The following is a 22371-nucleotide window of genomic DNA, read 5'->3' on the forward strand; positions in this document are numbered from 1 at the left end:
GACACTCTGCTCATGGTAGAAGGGACACGGGGCAAAATCACGATCGTGCTCAGATGAATCTGTTTTAAAATCTCTGAACCTTTTTAAAATATTCCTGTGTGTACTTAGAAGTGGCATTTAAAAAATTGATAGTATTTTACGCGTTCTGTATGAAAATTCAATGTATTTGACCTGCACTTAAAAACTGACAGTACCTTGCGCTTTTTTTTGTTTTAAAAAAAAAACTCTTGTTCTGATTGATTGAATCGCGCCGAATAGCTGACAGAACTTGTACACGCTACATAACACGTTCACTGCATTTCACCGGCTAGGAGAACTTCTGCCTGCTAGAGCGGGACACACAGCGTGTGCCATTTTGGTCAGCGTTTCAGCGGATTCAAAAGGGCTTCAACTTTTTTAACCCTGTCTTGAATCATTTATATCTTTATAATTGTGTGCGTACAATGTAGTTATGTGAGCATTGAAAGGATTATTCATTTTGAGTAAAACTTTGGCTGTATAATGATTTATTGAGTGTGAATGCGCATAGGTGGGATTCTCAGACTACTCTGCTTCAGTATTATGAGAATCAAATTCTGTGGTGCTCGATCTCTAGCTTTATGGCCATTGGTACAAAGGTTCCAGGACACCAGAGGTAACATTTCCCCATTAATGCAATTGGGGATTACTAACTATTGATTGCCACAGGTCACCTGAGAGAGGTTTCTCAAAATATTTTGAAACTACCTGAATTTAATCTTTTGTAATAAATATAGTGTGATGAAAATAGATTAGAAGACTTTAATCTGTATAGAGTGGTTGTATATGTGCATCCTTTTAAATAGAGTTATGCTAGAGCAATTGTGAATACACAAGTGAAAAGAAAGTGTGAAACTGATCTATGTAAGTAAGAAAATTTGAAGAGTATCATGTTTCTAAAATTTACAGAACACAGTTGGAAACTTTTATTCAAAGCTTCACCTTAACTAATTCAGTATCTGGCATTAATGTATATAACTTGATTTTCAGATTCATTGCATACACCTCAAACACTCGGGGGCCAATTTAGATGTTGGAGGAGAGGAAACTCAAGCACAACAGCAACGGTGTTCCCTCGCCAGCATCACAGTGGTCCGCCCATCTAATTTACATGAAGACAGACCATAGGTTTGCCAATTACAGTGACTACTCTGTCACTGCTGCTGTCAAACTTCAGTGACAGGCGACAGAGTAAAAGCCATCAGAGAAATCAACACAATTGGGATGCTGTGTTTTTTACTATCCATCACTGCCAGGGAAACCCAGAAAGTAAGGGACATTAAAAAACACAAATTGATCCCCTAGTCATGCAAGATGACTCTCCATGTGAGGTGGACATTATCTTTTATATTTTACCAAAAAGAAAATCCTAATTTGCACTTTCCCTTTTGAAAATGGGAAAGAAAACAGTTTGGTGCAAGGATCCCACATGTTGACAGAGCCCTGATCCAAACTGCGAGAAGCACCGACAGGAACCATTGTGAGGGCAGTTCCTGCCACACTTTAGAAATTATTTATGGTCATTTCTAAATTCAGTGGGTAACATCTCCATCAGGGTGGCAGAGTAATTTACTACATTGCTCTGGCGGAGAAATTGGCAACCCTCTGATATATAAATTGACCCCTTTGTTTTTCTTATAATCAAATTTGACTATTTCATTAATGGTGAACTTTCTAACTTAAGGGCAGAGATCTGGTTTCCACTACCCTTGTTCTCAGTTGGTCAAGATCCATTCAGATTGACACAATGTGCTCACAAGTACCGATTCAAAAACACAGGTCCTCGTGCCATCTCCCCCTGCGACACTTCTCCTGTTCAGTTTGCCCACAGCCTGCTACCCTCTGTTGTGACTACCTGCTGCCCTCTGTTTTTGCCTCCTGCTTGTTTCTTGCTGTTTTACCTTTTCTGCTCACTTTCTTGCCTCTGTTTTACCTCTTTCTGCTCGTTTTTCTGCCCTTTGTTTTGCCCTCTCCTGCTCTGTTTTGCCTTTTCTGATGCTTTTTTGCACTCTGTTTTGCCCTCTGTTTTGACTTTTCTGGTTGTTTTTCTGCCCTCGGTTTTGATTTTCTGCTTACATTTCTGCCTTCTGGTTAGACTTCTCCTGCTCATTTCTTTCCTCTTCCCACTGTTTCCCACCTTCCGCCACCCAGTGCCTACTTAATGGAGGCTGTAGCACGACCCTGTTGAGCAGGTCCTCGTCCCAACTCCCCCTGCAACAGTTCTCCTGTCGAGCTTGTCCTCAATCCACTAGCCTCTGCTGCTTGTCTACCTGCTGCAATCTGTCTGTGTCTCCTCTGCTAATTTCTTACACTGTTTTGCCTTTCTGCTCAGTTTTTTTGCCCTCTGTTTTGCCTTTTTCTCATCTTTTTCCTGCCCTCTGTTTTGCCTTTCCTAATAGTTTTTCTGGCCACTGTTTGCCTTTTCTGCTCATTTTTCTGCACACTTCTGCTTTGTTTTACCTTTTATGCTCGTCTTTCGTCTCCCTGTTTGGCCTTTTATGCTAATTTTTCTGCCCTCTGTTTTACCTTTTCTACTCGCTTGTTTTTCTGCCCCGTCTTGCCCTTTTCTGCTTGTTCCTTCCCTCTTCCTGCTGTTTCCTCAAGACCTGGCTTTTCAATGGAGGCCTCGCACCCTAGCACACAGATACCCCCAGTTGTGACAGTGCCACGCTCTACACATGTTGATTGATTGATTTTTGATGTGTATATCATAATTATGGACAATTCAGCGGGTGATTTGTGCCTTGGTGGCAGTACGTCGTTTATTTAAAAGTTAACGTGATGCCATCCCACAAACGAATGCTAGCTGCCACTTTTGTGAATTTTAAGACATTTCACAAATAAAAGTAAACATCCCACTGTAGAAAAACCCCAATCTGCATTCTATTCAGCTTTCAATATTTTCCCTTTTGTAGATTATCTTGTGTCATTAAGGTACCTTTCACTTGTAACATTTTCCTGTACTTTCCCTCATTCTTGGATATTTATGTCTTTGTTAGACTGTCATAATACATTCTTAACCCCTCCCCTGCTCATGACGGAGCCATTCCGTCATGAGCCACGGTTGCCGGGTGCTCATGACGGAGTGGTTACGTCATGCCGCGACCGTTGGCGGCCGCTCCGCCCACGCGGCGCTGTTTCCCCGCCTGTGCGGGGGGACAATGCAACTGGGCGGAGTCATGACGGAACCACTCCGTCATGAGCACAGCTCAACCGTGGCTCATGACGGAGTGGCTCCGTCATGAGCACAGCGCCACCGCGCTGCCCCCCAACCCCCCCCAGCGCTGCGGCGGAATTCCCGCCGCAGAGAAGGGGTTAAGGTGTAGTTGTATGCACGCCAAAGAAAATGACAGACATCCCTTTTCCGTGCTGATTACAAATACTTATAAACCTGAATTGATCTAAAGAAACTCTAATTTATGGCACCAAATGATAGTTTACTTCCAGTAGCGGCTCCTGGGAGGAGTGCTGCGGGGCGGGCGGGGGAGGGGCAGGGTGGAGGTTAGTAAACTCCGGTTCACGGCAGACCGGAGTAATGTAAATAAATGAAACGAATTTCATTGCGCGCGCTGAAACGCCAAATGGCAATGCAGCGCGCGCAATGAAATTCGTTTTATTTATTTATTTATTTACATTACTATGGTCAGCTGTGAGCCGGAGTTTACTACCCCCCAACCTGCCCCTCCCCCACCCCACTTCCCCGCAGCATTCCCTACAGGAGCCGCTACTGTTTACTTCTTTTTATTGACATTTGATGACATGCTTACACTCCTTTAGACTCAACCATTACCACTGTAACACTTTAATTTCTTACATTGAAATAAACCTATTCAGAAAAGTGCCCATCTAAACACATGAGGGGATTTATATTCTTAACATCTTCAATGCCCTTTTGCATGGGAACCCTATTGTCTATTCACAATGACTCAGCTAGTTTAACACATATTTATGTGACCGATTGCATGGAGATAATTGCAAAGCAACACTGCGCTGTAGACGAATTATATTTTCACAGTGGGTAACAATGTTGGGAAGAGGGAGAAGAAGAAAATATCAGCCCCAGAAAAGTTTATGGTGCAGGATGTAAATTGAAGTGAGGCTTGCAAGTAGAGATGAGTGGTGCGGCCGGAAAAAGTTTGGACTTGGAACTCTTTCTGCATTCGCCTCGAAACCAGGTGATTTCAAGGTGATATGCTCTAGCTTGAAGAAATTTGTTTTTAGCTCCTTATGGATGTATAGAAAGGGATAAAGCCCGATTAATCTGGGGCAGTATTATTGAAAGCGCACACTGTCCCTGTATCCGCCATGGTGCATATTTAAACAGGTGCACAAGGTGCCCTGTTAGAATGACTGCCCCTATGGCAGCTGCAAACTTGCGCTGACTTGAGAGAAGCCTATTCAATGAAATACGGAGCCACCGCTTCAAAGCTGCTCCATGTCTCACTGTGCAAGCGGCAAACAGCCTGCACGTGGAAGAGGGGAGCAAGATCCCCTTGTAGGCAGGTGCTGTAAGCGACTTCACCCATCTGCTGCAGGATGTCTTGGGAGTACCTGGGACGCTCTTTCCCCACTCCCGAGAGCTGCCTTCAGGAGGCACACTGATAGCATGCCAACATTTTGTAGTGCATTGCGACTGCGCCTCCTAAAGGCGTGTTTTCCTCTGCGCACCGCCTCTATAATATGGCATGGACGCAGAGGCAAAGCAATTCCCTCATTTGCTTGAGGTCCCACCCTGATGCAATGAGGGAACTCCCTCTCATGATAGCGCGGATGCTACATGCGCCCCTGGTTAGCAGTATTGCAGAAGGAACCACCCTCTACAGAACTTTCTATACCAGAATTGGGCTACGAGGGCACAGGAAGCAGGCACAAATTTCCTTTGCGTCCGCAGGGCACAATGTATAATACTGCCAATAGACTGGGATAGATTTCCATATCCTTACAGAATAACACCTTGAATTTTTGCCAGTGGTCAGACTTAAGGCAAGCAGACTGCCATCACCTTTTGTGTGTTTCATGTACCACCCTAAGTGGCATGGATATGCCCAGACGTGGGTCCCGTGTTTACTTTATCATTGGAACCAAGCTGTACCAGGCTGATTAGCCAATAACAAGGGTAACACTGGTCCTGGGTTGCTTGTGTTCAATTTCTGGCTTATCAGTTTGGCCTGGACTCTTCCTATGAGGAGCAAGGGGAAGACTGATTTGCATGTGACTGGATGGTCCAAACTGAGGTGGCATGGTGAGCAAAAGAAACATGGGTTAGAGTGCTACCCCGAGCTACTGCCAGTAGCCTCCAATCACTTTTTGTGTGTTTCTTGTACCAGCTTTCTACTCATAACAAGCTTGAAAGAACAATACAAATGTACAATTAACCTTGATACAAAAACTCAGGACTGCTTCCTGGACAAATTTCTAGAAAAACCTTGCAATCTTTTTGTATGCTTCAAATCTTTCTTTTGTATCCTAGATTTTGGGGAGCCGATATTGGGAACCCAAATATGACTTGTTAGATGGAAGGGTGTTTTATTTTGTTGAGCACCTCGCTTTAACCAGGGACCTACAAACTCTCCATATTTACATATTTTCTTTGTTACTTCCATTCCATTAGCTGTGATCTGGACAGAGACATGCCAGGAAGCATTTGACTCCCTCAAACAAGCCATGTATCACTGCTTCTACTGTAATAACAACACGAAGTTGACTGATACATTTATAAGGAACTCATATGTGAACTGAGATGATGCACAACGTTCACTATTTAGGTTCAATCTTGCAAAACAATTCCAACTTAGATCCTAATATCAAACACCGGATAAAGGGTGCTGAACTTAATCTTAGTTTAATAAAATCCATCCAGAGATGCTTATAGGGATTGGTTCTGATCATATGAAATACAGCCTAATAAACTCGAAATATTCAGTAAATATACAACCCATCGTAAATCTTGCAATCTCCACTATGAAATCAAAATGCTAGAAGACATCTACACTCAGCAAACGTACCCATAGATTTCAGGCAAGATTTCGCTTTAATATCCCTCAATCACCTACTTCTGAAACATATTGTAATATCCTGAAGCAATGCTTCTAATTCGTGGTATCTGAGCATATGGTCTTGCTGTTATCCAACCATTAGTCACACAGGTGTTCCCTGTTCTCCTGCTTGGCAATTACTTACTGCCTCGTCCCCAAGATCCTATGCCATCTGCTACGCCTCTATTCCACATCCTTCTTTTCACCTCTCATTCCCTTTTTATATTGTGTCACTCAATACACCGACCTTACTGTAGTCATTAATCGTTTTGCTACAATGTTTACCAATACATGACCTACTACTTTGTTGTCTGATGTTTACATTGCACATGCACTTTTTTGTTAGCTTTGTAATGTGCCTAACACCCTTCTGAATTATGTCAATGCTTCAGAACAACTGAGATAAAAGTATGGTAAATTCTGGGTCGTTGAACCAGTAACTGCTGAACTTAACTCTGGTTGCTGGCCCTGGTGATATTTAGGCCTGTCTGCTTGCACATTTCAGCCTTCTGAAGCGAGTGGATAGGTGTTCTCGGAAAGTAATCTCTGACCCTTTCTCTGACCTAGTTCTTTTTATACCCAAGAGGCATGTGATGCCATTCTTAGCTGGGTTCATTGATCTAGAAATATGTTTGCTATGTATAAGTGCAGTACAGGAGAATGCCCATTTTGATTGCGATACCCATGCACCTGCCTCAGGTAGCATTGTTAAGTCAATTCCGCATATTAGCCAAAAGTGATAACAGTTTTTACTTATTAGCAATTTGAGGCAATAGAACACTTTACAACTTTAGTACCAGTATAGACTTCTTCTTCATAGGCATTTCGTTTCCCCAGGCTATAATTTTAGTTTTAGAAAAAGAATGCAATATGTTTATTTTACTCAATTTTCATGAGAAGATAATCTCAATGGCATCCATTGCAGTTGATAAATCAATTTTTAGTGTGAAATTTCTAATCTGGGAGAAGGTAAGATGCAGGCAGTGTCTTGTATAGTAAAATGTAACTGGAAAAGCTTTGTAAATGACCCCTAATTCTGACTACGGCCCCAGGAGTGTGATTTACTCAAGCGAAATGTAGTAAATGTGTTGGATGGATTTTCACATGCACAATATGGCAAAATGATCTATGAAGAGAAAGTTCACACATTGTGAATAAAGACTCGTGCGTGTGTAAATTGGGCTTGAACACATCAAGAGCTTTACCAAGAGAGCAGAGAATAGTTGTCGGCCACGTTGTTCGCACAGTCCTTCTGCATCAGCATTCCATTCCTCAAGGTCATCTGGTACAAAAGTGATTAATCAGCCTGCTCAATTTTTCAAAACAATGCATTTTAGAAGATGCCTGCTATGTGAACGTGACCTGTATTTAAACTTTCATCCATAAGGTAATATCTCTATTGTGCGGTTTAAGTGCTCTCTATTTTTCTCCATGCAGTCATCAGAGGTTTCAAAGACAAACGACGTGAGGCCATTTAACAATTTGAGTTTTAATGACCCAATCCCTCGTGGAATTATCTATCAGTAGAAAAGAATCATTTCTGTCTAATCATTTCAAAAAGATAAAAGCGGTGCCTTTAGGAAATTATGGTCAAAAATCAAAAGGCAAATACAGCCTAATTACTGCTGAAAGGAGAGACAAGTTAGAGTTTCTCTCAGGTCTTTTTCATTAAAGAGTGAAACGCTCTTCATGTGCAGCACAAAAAGGAAAGGCAGGTTTGAGCTTGATTAATGAACAGTGAGGTTGGTTCTTTTATCATTCTACATTTCCAAGCAATCACTGTAAATTGTAAGGCAAGAAGGTACTATCTAGACTTCAATCCGAATTTCAATCTGTCAAACACGCTTTCGTACATCGTAATATTACTTCGAATGCAATAACATTACAATTATGCTTTGATGTTCATAAAAACCTCGTCTATACATTCCACAAGGGTGTGGCACAATAAAAAATGCAAGCATTATTTACAGATCATTTATTTACAGATAATTCATTAGCAGATTTTTCAGCTATTGAATTCTTTCTAGTATGATGCAGTCATTTTTTAATTTGCTACTTCCGATTTGGCATTTCTTGTTAAACAATTTTCCATGGACAGTTGCTTACCGATTGTTTCTGTTTGCTAAACATAATTAAACGATGTTCTTTCAAAGTAACTTCTCAAAGCCCAAGCAAAACAAACAGAAGCAGCTTCTGTTCAAATCTCAGGCGCATTTTCAATTGTTCTCATTACACATGCTCTTTTCTTGAATGCCAGGTCTATCTTGTATATGTCACGAATCTGAGTTCATCACTGCAAAGTCCAAAAGATATTCTACATCATAGCAGAGTTCTTGAACATCTTCCAATGTGTTTTATTAATTTTACACAGTATATGATTGCAACTGAATCTAGAGTGACATGATGTGGTAGCAGCAAACAACTGTTTCTCATATGTCTTTTGTGCAATATTATTGCAATTTGGAGGGAAACAAATGTAGTAAATCAGCAATAATAAAAGAAAATGTAAACATAGTAGTTTGATACTTTCTCAAATGGTAAGAACATATGCTGTCGTTCCAAACAATCAAAGAAAGTAAAATCATATTTTATTTGGAATGCTTTTGACTTCGTCTTGTAAGACTATTGATTGACTATAACTCTCCCAGTATCATATAGAAATATACAACTTGCCTCTCCACCATGCACAATGCTGTCATCAATGATGTCATTTCAGATGTTGCAATAATGTTATCAATGATGTCATAAAAAATGTCATGAGGGATGTAATATGTCAAGTAATTAGCAGTGCATGGTAAGGACATGGGCTATAGTTACTTTAGGGCACAAGCTATAGTTACTTGAGAGAATTACAACTGGTGAATTTCAGTGGGGTTGTTTAATTAAAACAGCATGTTTTAAATAAAATGTTCACCTATCGTCCCTTTTACAGTTGTTTTGTTCTGTAAAGTCCTAAGGTTATTTTGATGCAAAGTAAGATATTATTACCATATCTAGTTATAATGCCACTTTAGCATTTGTTTCTCAATGTAAATTCAGATGTCCATTGCTATCTTTCTTTTAGCATTTTTCAGGCTACAAAATGCAGCCATAAAAATAACCACAAGAGAGCCCAGCACTCCAGCTGTAGAGCATAAAGCTCGAGCTTGGAGGCCTTAAAAAACTTGGCAAGCTTTCCTGGGGTCATGGATTTAGTAACCCCAGAGATATAGTGTTTTAACATTGTTGGGGGACTGCTGCACTCTTTGGAACCCCCACAACATTAAAAAGATAGGGGCTTATTTACAAGCCCCTTGCGCCACTTTTGCGTCACTTTTCCCATGCTAAATATGACGCAAAAGTGGCGCAAGAGGCTTGCAAATAAGCCCCATAGTTGTTAGTGTCCCTGACCTTTAGGAAGAACCACAAGGATCCAAACAAATTTATCTAAAAGCACTTGCAGGGCTCTATGGGGTGCTCTTTCTCTAGATCAAAATGTTGCTCATTTATTATTCACTTTTGATTAATTATATTTTTGGGTACCCCTGTGCCAACCCGGAGCACTCACACCTACTTTTTTAAAGTTGGTGGCCTCGTGTTGAACCTCAAGACTCCAACAGCCCCCGCCAGCTCCCCAGCCACCTCTGTACAGTAGGTGCCCTGTTGGGGCATGTCCCAATATGGCCTTCAAGCAGTGAGATATTTTTAAATACTGCCTATATTGGGAATGGACAGTTCAAAGTCTCTCTGTAATTCAAAAACTGACTTGTGTCCTTCTCCTTTGATTAAATAACTTGTGTCCTCCTGTGAGAAGAGATTCTACAGTGGTGAGCCCTTTATCTCTCCATAATGACCATTCCAATCTCAACCCTCTGGACCTCGCGTCGGCATTAAATTTTGTATTTGCCAATCATGCCTGTGACTCTCCCCTTATGAATCAAAGAGTGCGCAAATCTATCATTTTCAATAATGTGTGCAGCAATTTTAATGATAACAGGCAAAAATAATAGTTGTGTCAGGGTGCTACAATCATTTTAGTTATTTGTACTCCGCCCGATAGGGAAAATGTAATCATAGACAACGTTTCGAAGTCCAATTTCATTTTGAAAGGCTATTGCCCTGTACTATATTTTCTAGGCCACAATTCAGAAAAATACCAAGGTACTGCAGGTGATAAAGAGTCTATTAGTAAGGCCAGGTACCAAGTGTGGCTTTTGTCATCTACCGTGTCAAAGGTAAAGCTTCACATTTAGTGCAATTAATTTTGTAACTTGAGAACCAGGAGAAGTGCTCAATAAAGGCGGGAATTGATTCCAACAGCTATGATCTTGCCCAGTTCTTTTTTGATTAAGTAGCTTCCATTTACTCCTCCTTCAAGGAGGCTTCCAGGAATGCCCTTTGCCTCAAGCTATGGTTCAAATCTTCAACCGAAAGCACAAGGCTGCTACAGTTCAAACCCATCAAGCCTGATGAACTGTCTCCCCTGGTGGCGTCTAATAAGTCTGGCTCTTCACCCGACCCTGCCTCCCCTGCTGTTCTGGAGTGAGAAGTAGAAGCAGTACTGCCTGTGCTCTGTGAATTACTTAATAGCTCTTTCGCAGCGGCCCTAGTTCAGCTTCAATGGAAGCATGCTTCGGTAATCCCTATCCTTAGAAAGTTCTTACTACATCCAACTAAGCCTGAAAACTATAAGCCAATTTCACTCCTCCCTTTTTTTCAAAGGTTACAGAAAAAATATCTTAGCCAGCAGCTTTCGAGGTTTATCGAAGCTAAGAAGTTTCTGCATAAGTCACAGTCGGGCTTTTGCCCTCTCTACAGTACCATGTCTGCCCTGTTGCTTGCCTCTAAGGCAATTCTTAACATTCTTGACAGAGGTGACAATGCTGCACTACTGATGTTGGGCCTGATTACGGCCTTCAACACCGTATCCCACAACCTCCTACTTGAGAATTTATGGAGCTGCCCTGTCGGTTACAAGGCCCTGCAATGCTTTGCCGTTTTTCTTCAAAAATGCACCTTTCAGGTGCCACAAAAACCTTTTAAATCTCAGGATTTTCCATTGCAGCAGGTGGTACCTCAGGGCTCTTCATTGAGACCTACACTGTTCAATCTATTTATGCGCCCCTTGGCTGACATCATTGATTGTCACAGATTTGACATCATATCGTACGCAGATGATTGTCAGCTTATTGTCATCATCTCACAGAATGCAGCCAGTACAGCTGTCTCAATGAGGATCTGTTTATCATAATTGCTAAGTGGATGGACCTTAATTACCTGAAACTAAGCGCAGGGAAAAGAGGTCCTCATCTTAAGCAAGCAATCCTTGATCTGGCAAAGTGATCAATTGACCCACGTCTGGGCATACCCTGCCAACTTAGGTCAAACAAAGCAAATATAAGGAGATGATGGACAGAGCACTGAAACTTTTCAGACACGCACCCCGAGTCACAGACCTGGGTTGAATCCATCATCGTTCCGGCTAGACTATTCCCATAAGGAACAGGGTCAAGACTGATTTGCATATGGCTGGGTCTGAACTGGGGTGGCGAAGTGAGCTAAAGAACAATGGTGGATTCAACCCAGATCTGTGACTGGGGGTGAGTGTCTGAAAAGTTTTTAGAGCTCCGTCCATCATCTACTAGTGTTTACTTTGTTCACCCTCAGTTGGCAGTGCATGCCCAGATGTGGGTCCCCTGCTCACTTTGCCACTGGATTCAAGTTAGCCTGGCTGATAAAGGGTGTTACCCAAAACTGGTCCCAAGATGCTTGTTTCCGGTCCAGTGAAGACTCGGCTTGGCAGTTCTGTCTGGACTTTTCCCATGAGGCACTGTGTCAAGACTGATTTGCATATGGCTGGGTCTGAACTGGGGTTGCGAAGTGAGCTAAAGAACGATGATGGATTCAATCCAGATCTGTGATTGGGGGTGAGTGTCTGAAAAATATCAGTTCTCCGTCCATCATCTCCTTGTGTTTGCTTTGGACTGCTGTGTCTTATATCTAGGAGTATCTCAGTGTCGTTTAATGGGACTTCAACATATGCAGAACTCTGTTACTCATCTCTTGTTAAACGTTCCGAGGCAAGCCTCTATATGTTCTGCACTCTCTAAATTGCATTGACTTCCTTTGAAGAAGCATTTTTCTTTTAAAGCCCTGTGCTCCAATACTTTCTTTCATCAGGCATTTCTTGGCATTTCTTTTCCTAAATTTAGTGACCATTTACATGTTTGGGAGCAACACACATGGATGCAGTAGTGTTGCACTCTCTTTATTTGGTAATAGAAATCACCTGAAACATTGGTAATTATTTGTGTGGTGTGACTGATCCAACAGTACAGGTTTATGTGCGAGGAAAAGGAAGGTAGGAGGAGTGTAGGGTATTAATAAGGATGTAATTATCACAATCCAGTTTCAAAATTATGTTTATGTCTACTTATCTTCTACTCTACTGGCTCTAAACCAGGCTAGTTTCACAATCCAGATCCTTTTTGTTTATGTACGCAAATCAAAGAATACATTCATGTTTCTAATCTCACAAATGGATGTGTTTTTCTAATGATGGATTCAAAACCCTCCTGTTAGTGACTGTGGCGAAGACTGATCTGTGAACACAATGCCTACACTTGCTCAAATCTTGCAATGCATGCCTCACGCTGAGTGCCCACAATGAGAGCCCACATGAGTGCCCACTCAAAGTGCCCACATACTTCTACTGAGTTAGAAATGATGACAGGTACAAGTTGTCATTAAAATGTGCCTAGGTTATCGAAATCACTGCATCATCTCATGTAGGGCACCACACTGCTGCCTTGCATATAGCCCAGACAAAATTGATATTACTTTTCACAACATCCAGAACTCACAACGCATTATAGCATCATTTCATTCTTTCCTCACACTTGTCGCTCCCCCTCATCAAACAAACCTACTAAATTTGAAAGTGGTATACAGCTCAACTACTTCATTACCTACACATCAATCGCAGCCGGAAATAAAAACTACTTATAATTCACATTATGAGACCATGCACTTTAATCAACTAAGACATTCTTCACCATACCTATCCTCCCCAGAATTACCAGTTATCTCCTTGGATTACTGAAACTCCATCCAGCCCCTAACAAGAAGCCTGTTCTTTGCTGTCCATACCATGGGCCATCAACTGCTAGCCCTGAATTGGGTACTGAATATGACAATATTACCCTTCTAGTACACAAGCAAATTTATGACTATGTCCTTCCCGGTATCTTTCAAGAATCTTCCATCCTACATTTACCTATCCATGCAGTGCTGCCTCGCTAAACCTATGGTAACTTTAATTTCCTCCAGATTGCAACCCGTCTCTCTTTTAGAACTGTTCCACAGAAATGTTTGCCTATGAGACTTGCGGTCGGAAACTCCATCACCTTGTTTAAAACAGTTCTGAAAAACTATCCTTGCTGGCTTTGAAAAATCCCTCAAGCAATATGTTACACCATCGCACAGATGGCACTCTGTGGGACCCCATTCACGATCCATAATAACTAAATAATAACTACATTCTGTGATACATCTTTCTTTTAAATATAAACATAAAATTACATTAAAGTGATTTTTCTCATATTAAATTAAAAAAGCAAAAATATTTTTGTATTACACAATAATACATATTAAAAGTGATGTATACAATTGAATAAAAATAATTTCATTATATTTATTACATTTATTGTTACATTAGTTTTAAAGTTGGGACTAAGTTATTAAATCATTGAATAATTAAATAAAAATATGTACTATTCTCATATATTTCCACACATTAAATTATAATTATGTATATGCTTAACTATGTTAAATAATTTAATTTCATATAATTTCCTATTTGGTTTTATTTTAAGTCCTTAACTTCATCTGCTCTGCGCAGGAGTAATTTAACATTGTTTTGGACCGCTTTTTGGTCGTAGTCATTTTAAAAGGGGTTTTTGTGAATAGCAAAGGGCTTACTCTTTTGTGGGTGGTTACAGATGCCTTCCTGAATCCCTCCCTGGTCCTCCCTTTACCAGGGAGAGGCGCAAACTCCACACGCGGATTTGTGAACAGCCTTTTGTAGTATGCAGAAGTTTCTGAATAGACCCATGGCATGGATATTTATGTATTACAGCTAACAGCAATAAATATGAAACATATGATCCTTCCACGTCCATGTCAAAGGACATGCTTTATGTTAGTTAAACAATTATTTTCCTTTGGTTGGCATACTTACAGTAGTAATAATGATAGACCTTGTGGTCTAACTGGGGTATGCTATAGAACTCAAATGACAGTTTAGCCATGCAGAAACCATTCGTATTTAGGCTTTTGTTCTCTTGAAATGCCTATTCCTCATGAGAGTGTTAGTTAATTATTTATATGTACATTATTATCGCATACAGTTATGAGGCCATTAGAAAACACATTATTTCTCCCGAATTTTAAAGAGAATATTTGCAGGGACACTATTGATTTCCATTGGGCATTTACAATTTTAAAAGCTTCAACAATAATGTATTAAATACATACAAATAACACTAAGTGGAGCAGCCTTTCATAATTAGATTTTTAACTACTGCACGGGTATGCCTTCGAACTTTATGTAAACTTATTATTTTGAATGTTTAACTGTGCCCGCTACCGATGATTGCAGAGTTCAACTGACGCCTCAACTTAATAATATAAATAAGCAGCATCCCAGTTTAAAAAATGAGTCACGATAATTTTGTGGTGAACAATTTCCCGTTTTCCAATTCAGAACTGCGAATTTTTTACTTCTGCTTTGAATGAGCTCTGAAAAACAGGCTCCGAATCCCTGTGCTCTGTGGATACAATGAGTTGTTTGGCGGAGCAAGCAGCCCTTGTAGGTTTAATGTACATGCTCAAATGTCCTCATCATTGAATTTACGGTTAATTTGCTCTCATAACTGCATTTACCCATCTGCAATATTACCTCCAAATAATTTATTAATATTTGTAACGAAGTTATGCTTCAGCATTGAGGAGACAAAGATGCTCGGGAAAAATGTATAACACACAAAGGGCAAGAGTAAATCTTCTCCTAGAGTAGGACCAGAAAAAATAATTCATCTGTAAGGTTGTGGAGGGGAGGAATTTATCCAAGGGAAAAATATTTTCACCGGAGTAAAAATAGAGAAAAAGGTGTGATGGCACATATGCAAAACAGTTTACAAATATGGTTAAGAGATTTCAAAACATTTATAAGATTTAATCAGATAACAAGCAGCTTTCACAGATTTCGAGGAATACCCTTCCATGTTTTATGAATTCCTCATGCTCACACATCTACCACCATGCAAGGGTTTAAACGAGTTAATAAAAATAACTATCTATTTAAACCAACCCCAACCTGTTACTGTCTCCTTGGCTTAGCTCATATTTCTGTTGAGCCTGCCCTTACTCTATCAGAAAGATTTGCTGAAACTCAAGACTACCAGCATTATCTAATACTGACATGTATGTCAGCAGTATTAATGTGGGAAGCCAAGTTATGGTGCATATGCTATTTCTTATCATACGTGAGGGAGAGGAGGGGCATCATGACTCACTCACGTCTCATGAGTTATGCTTCCTCCCCACACTCACAAATGGTAATAAATAGCATAATACACTCCCAAAAAAATTTCACTCAAAAATCTCAACCGTTTTAAAGCAAAGAAAGCACTGAAGTTCACCAGTTATACATAACAGTGTAACTTCCACCACCATAGATGTCAGACGTCTTCAGTGGCATGATATGTGCAGTCATAAGCAGTGTATCATAGCGCTACAAGTTATACATAACTGAGTTACGTATAGCTTTTAATTATCAGTGCTTTTTGTTTGAAAATGGTAGTGGTTTTTCAATGAATTTTTAAAGTTCTTTTTAGCATAGGTTAAAATTTTACGACCTCTTCACATATATCAACACTTTAACTGATGTAATGTTTCATTATGATACGTCTGTTGCCAACCCTCTACTGCACACAAACATACTCCAAATTCAGAAGAAAACTAGATATTTATCCAGAAAGCATGCTTTTTGTGATATGGTGTAAATCTGTTCAGTAGTTCATTGATAAATGAAGGTTCAAAATGTAGTCCCCCACCTGACATGGACCTTTCTGGAGGCTGAAGAAGTGGGCCTTATGGGGTTATCTTTAACAGGGCCACCATTACCCTTCTCCCTAAGACAGGTAAAGACCCCATGGACTGAACCAGTTACCGCCTGATTTCACTGCTCAATGTTGCCAGCCAAGGTGCTGGCTACTTGTCTGGGGAAGTTCATACCCCTCCTGATTCATGAGTCCCAGATGGGTTTTGTCCTGAGCTGTGGCTCCTAAGGATACCTCTGCCTTTTGTTCCATCTTCTGTGGCAGAAGGATAAGCCCTACAAATTTCGGGCACTTTCCCTGGATGATGAGAAGAAATTTGACCATGTTGACTTGCACTATATTTCCCACGTTATGTCACATGTGGGTCTGGGTAAGGACTTTATTCAGAAGGAGAGTCTTCTTTATGATGGCCTGGAAGCAGCGGTGTCTGGCTGTGGGCTACTGTCAGAGGCCTTCCCTGTGGTGCATACTCTTTCCCCTCTTTATTTTCTTCTCTCCTTGGAGTCTCTGGCAGCTGTGATCCGGCCCTCACAGGGAGACACTGGCCTTCTCATTGCCTTGGGTGATGTCAAGGCCCTTCTGTATGCCAACCACATCTTGTTGCTTTTGTCCAGTCCCCAGACATCAATTAGTGCTGCCCTTCATTGATGATTTTTCCTGACTCTCAGGGTATAAAATCAACTTGTGTAAGAGTGATGCCAAACCCATGCCTCATTTGATCAATGGAGTCTATGTTAATGATTACCCTGTCCACTGGGATTTGTCCGGCCTTAGTCAACAGGGGCCTCACCCAAATGGTGGAGGATAGTTTGCTCCTGCTGAACTTCTTGAAATAGGATCTCCAGAAGTGGACCTTCCTGAGTCTCTCCCGCTTTAATTACGTGTTCGGGATGTTGCCTCTACGTATTTCGCAGACACTGATTGTCTCCATTGTTGCGGACATCAGCACTTACATCTGGAGCAGCCCCAAGCTTAGGCCTATTTGCATGTGAAATCTTACTCTCTGGCATTTCAGCTTTCTCAGTTGGTGGTGCACTTGGGCCTGCCTCTGGACCCTCCTCTCGGTGTCACTTAGAGTTGCAAGTGCGGGGACGGAACCTCAGTCACTTGTCTACTGTTCGGTCCCCACCCTTGCCACACTATCTGTTTCCCTCACTTGGTGTGGTGTCCTCTCATCTAGCCTTGCCGTCGATGGCCTGGTGAGATGTACTCCAGGTTCTAGGCGTACCACCTCTATTGCACGTGAAGTCCCCATGTGGCACAATTCTGCTCTGTGACTAGGGAGGGACACCATTCTCATAGGAGTCTTGGCATGTGCTGGGTCTGCTCTCAGTGGATCAACTCTGTGATGGGGCTGCACCCAAGACCTTTCCCATTCTGCATGCAGAATTTGGTCTTCAGCTGGTAGACCTCTGGCGGTTCCTCTAGCTGACACACTGCCTGGGGCAGCCCTTGGGCCGGCACCACCAGTGCTCCCCACTTCACCTGTACTGCAGAACCTTTTCACTTAGGGTCTCTACCGAGGTCTGGTCTTGGGCCTTTATGGAGTGCTCATCAAAGCTCTGCATTCTGGTTCTTCAAGTGCTGCAACTAGGCTGTCATGGCTGATGAGTCTACTTCCTGGAGACATGGGCTTCCCCCTGGCAGGGCATGACTGGGTCCTCAGGTAATCCCAGCCTAAGTTACCGTATTCCCTGGAGACATGGGCTTCCCTCCTGGTAGGGCATGACTGGGTCCCCAGGGAATCCTGGTTTAAGTTCCTGTATTGCAAAGTGTTGCATGATTGGTATTGGTCACCATGGCAACCCAAGTGGGCCAAGTTGATTTCTCATAACCTCTGCTGGATATGCGATACTGATCACTGTTTCATATCCTTTGGGCATATTCATCTCTTGCAGCCTACTGGGTGAGTATATGATCTCAGCTTCACAGTTACAGTTCCTATGCAGTGCCCTCTTGCCTCACCTTGCTCTCCTTCATGATACCTCAGACCTCCCGCACCTCACCTCACATGAACATACCTCACCGTTGGGGAATGGCATGTGAAACATCACCAAATTGCTGCTCATAAACCGTTGACATACAAGCTCAATGACAACCTAGATGTCTTTGAGGTGGTCTGGGATCCTTTTCTCGCTGTTGTTGGCCCGGATGCACCCAAAGGTGGTTGGGGAACTCCCTCCCCATAGCACTCCACAGGCCTTGGTTGTTTCCTGCCTGGTTTTTCCAACACTTGGGTGGCACCAACCTAGTTGAGTGTTTTCTCTCCTGTCCCTTGTGTATGTAGTCCCTCACAGGTGATTCCCCCCGGGCACACCCATGGATTTTCGTTCATGTTTCTCCTGCCCTTCCAGGCCAACATTTCTTCTTCCCTGCCCACTCACCCCCTTTCGAGGGCCAGTGACCTGCTATTCCCGTACCCCTTCAGTCCCTTCCTGGTAGGCTGTTGAACAATCCTGGCCCTGTTTGAAGAGGCTGGCTCTTGCCCCCTGTACCAGGCCACGGCTCGTTCTTTTGTCCACGTGGGTGTCCTGTGTGGGTTCTTTTTATTGTTTCTAGAACCGGTCTCTCCCAGCAGATTTCCTCCCCCTTTTTGGCTGACTTTTGATTTCTATGCTTAATACCTATCTGTTGTAGAATCTGTTTATGTTTTGTAAAACAGAAAATTCCCAAATGTTGCAAAAAAATAAAACGCTGGAGAGAAACAATGATGAATGTTCATCAGGTATCTACGCATTGCACTGTTGAGATTTCACGCTTCTCTGTGTATGTGTTGTAATCAATGATTCAACTAATGTAAAAGGCGGGAATACAATCTAATCTCATTTTTCCTCTTTTTGAATCATGCAGGGATTCTAGAGTTAAAAGAAGATACTATAGAAAGTTTACTGGCTGCAGCCTGTCTTCTTCAGCTATCTCAGGTCATTGAAGTATGCTGCACCTTTCTCATGAAGCAACTCCACCCCTCAAACTGTTTAGGGATCCGGTCCTTTGGTGATGCTCAGGGATGCCTCGAGCTCCTCAGGGTTGCTCATTGCTACACCATGGTAAGTTTCACATGTCAATATATTTGATGAGACGTGAGTTTTTCATTGTGCTCTCTTGTTTCTTTTTTGCTTAAATTCGAGGAGCTTCATATATCTATGAATGACCTTCATATTCTATGTGAAGCAGAACATACATTTCTGTTAGGGGTGTGAGTTAGAATATTGGAAAAATATCTATTGTCCAATACAATGAAGATGAGAGTATATTGGTAGATATGGAGCTACTGTTACCACACACCTAAATTTTCTTTGAAGACTTTATATATTTATCGCAGGATAAGAGAGACCAATTGCAATGTTTTTTATGGAGTTGTGCTTCTTTACGCTGTCCCGAGGGAGCATCAAAGATGGCATCTGATGCTGTCTTAGAGACGTGCGAAAAAGCATCCCATGTGCTTAAACCTAGACCTCTTCCCTTCCTCCTTCTATGAACCACTTCCTCAGAATGTTTTAATTACAGTGCATGTGTTAATTCAGTGCATTATGAAAGCTCTGTCTTTAAAAATATAACCAGCAGGGAGTGTTCCTCAAGGAGAGGGGCAAGTGAGTGGCAGCAGTTCTAAATTGGGGGACAGGGTCACTAGTGACCCTTAGGCTCAGCTTATTTAACCTGTACCCTATCTTAGTTTAGGATGTCCCACGGGGCAGTAAATACGATGTAGTGACCCACAATGTAGTGCATCCCATGTAGAGAGGTGCAACCCACAAAACAATGAAACTGGTAGAGCAACCTGATCAGAAGTATTCTTTTAAATGGAGAAGTCCCAAAAAGATTTACTGGTGCACCTCTAAATTTTCCACCGCTGCAGATTTGGTCAGATGTTGGTTGTGCTGATTCAAAAAGGTGACTTACTTTGGAGTGTCGCAGACAGCAGCGGCTGCTGCCAAAATAAAATGGTACGGCAGCACAGGGGCAATTAATTTTAAAAAATGCACTTACCTGCTTTTCCTGCTGCTGCTCTGTCTGCCGGACACCTTGTTGCTCCTCTTCTGGAAGTTCTGGACCAGCACAGGCTCCCAGACTCCCCACCCAATCCAGACGCTGCCCTCAGAGCAGCACCTGGATTTGTCTCAGCAGCCTTGTTAGGTGCTCACAAAGGGACTGGAAGCCTGTGTCATTCCTCTACCCAGCTAAGATGGCTGGCCAAACAGACATGCACACTTACAAATGCCCTCCACTCCTCCTCCTACTCAGTCCCTCACTAGTGTTGAGAGTATTGCCTGGCCCCGCCCTACACTCAGCATCATCGGCTGCCAGAGAAAAATAAAACAACAACATTTTTTTTTATTTTTTGGCTATTTTCATTCTCAGTGGGACGACGCTACTGGATGCAAATGAAATCCGACTTCAACCACAGATCAACACTGATCCTTGTGGGCTGCGCTGACGCTTTTTGGGAACCGCACATGCTTGCCTTCTGCTCCACAACATACATTATAATCCTTTTTCGTAAAAACAAATATTGTACTTTTAAATGTGGCATCTTGGCTTTGATTCCATGCCAGTGAAGCCTGCAGTTATGTTTCTCGTTATCAGAATGGAAGCAAGAGCCTAGCACACGGTAAGCAGTGTTCAACTGAGTCTTTGCCAATGCATTGATGTGATTTAATATGTTCATGTAGAGGCTCATTCTTTTTTTAGCAGAAAACATGTTCTATTTAATTACCTCTAATTTGGGAATTAATCTTACTTATGTTTAATTAGATGTATTCAATCCTTACACAATATCTAGGCTGCCTTTTGTTTCAATGCTCTCCAATGTGTCACTGCGCCTTTCTGATTTGCCTCCTTTTTCACTGTGTTGATTGTTGCATCCTTATCTACACAGTTTCAGCTTTTTCTTGTTCTGAGATAATCTTGCACTGACCCCATCAATCAGATCGGCTCACATAACAGACAAATCCAACGATTTGAATCTTTTATTCGCAATCTCCCCAAGGGCATACTTTTTTTTCAAATTTTATTTTGTGAGTTTCTTCAACAAAGAAATGTATGAACAGCTTTGCAACACAAAATAAGCATTTTGCCTTTTCAGGATCCACATACCATGAGCCAGATCACAAAACATTTTTGACTGGCGTTATTTCATGTACTTAGTGGTACATCAAGTCAGTGCTTGCTGCACGCACGTTTTACCATCGTATTATAAAAAAGCACTCTGAAGAATGTAATTTATGACAAGAAAAGTGTGTGCATGTTTGTTGTGTTGCTTTTTGTTGTAATGGTGATGCGTTCTGTTGGTTTTGTGCTCCTGAGTGTTTGTGGTGCTTTATTGCAATACTTCTTTGTGTGTACTGCGATTGTTGTGTTACCTTCTGTTTTAATGTTTTGTTGAGATGTGACCTGTTATGTTTTGTGCTGTTTCTTGCTTTGTGTATGTTATTATGTTCTGTTGTGTTGTTTATTTCAGATCTGTCAACAAATGTTCTTACATTTCCAACGAGAAGCATCACATGCCTTGAAAGTTCCTGTTGCAAGCAATCATTTACCGTTATCTAAAGTGATAAAATAGTGTTGCTCCTGCTCTTTAACTACTTACAACACCAGTCAGCCCAAAACTGTGGCAAAGACAGGGTCTTAACTTAGCATTCCCCTTGAAGACTTCATGTGATATAGTCCCATCTATCCTACAAAACTCACTCTCCTATATGAGGGTCGGCAGTTTTATTTTACAGCGGTCTTGGTAAGCGTGGAACAAAGCATATACTTTATTAAGAGGCGTTGGGAGGCGTTGGTCCTCATTACGAATTGTCTAGTTATGGGGAAATATTTATTGATGTAAATATTAATAATGCAAGATGCTGTATTTTTGGAGTGTGTAATTTCAATGTCAGTCTGATATACTGAGGTCAGAATAGGCATAACATGTGGCTTCTTAGCTTGCACACATAAATATAACCTGTTTTGGCTCCTGGATGCTCGATTTATTTTCAGAGATAGAATGTATTAGGTTCTTCTTGGAAAAAAGTATTCTAGGATTGTTTTGGAGATGCGTTACTTCCAACCACAAAATGGAACCCGATCCCAAGAATCCCAGAATCTAATTTGAGTGCAATCTCCCATTTTTAACTTCATAGGGATTTGCAGGTCAATTCCTTTTCGCTCTCAGTTTCATCCAGTGAAGTTGACTATTTTGTGCATTATTCCACAACTACAGTAACATCACTAAC

The 22371-nt window shown here is 41.6% G+C and overlaps 1 protein-coding gene across 1 annotated transcript in view; it reads left to right on the forward strand.

The window, feature by feature from the left end:
* The window catches only part of KLHL4 (kelch like family member 4), an 826871-nt gene that overhangs the window by 520807 nt on the left and 283693 nt on the right, over positions 1–22371 (forward strand). Inside the window, exon 4 of the mRNA XM_085607742.1 lies at positions 19004–19200. Within this exon, the coding sequence (XP_085463868.1) occupies positions 19004–19200 (197 nt within the window). The remainder of the gene's footprint in view (positions 1–19003; positions 19201–22371) is intronic.

This window comes from Triturus cristatus, chromosome 5_2 (genome assembly GCF_964204655.1).
Source record: "Triturus cristatus chromosome 5_2, aTriCri1.1, whole genome shotgun sequence".
Taxonomy (NCBI): Eukaryota; Metazoa; Chordata; class Amphibia; order Caudata; family Salamandridae; genus Triturus; species Triturus cristatus.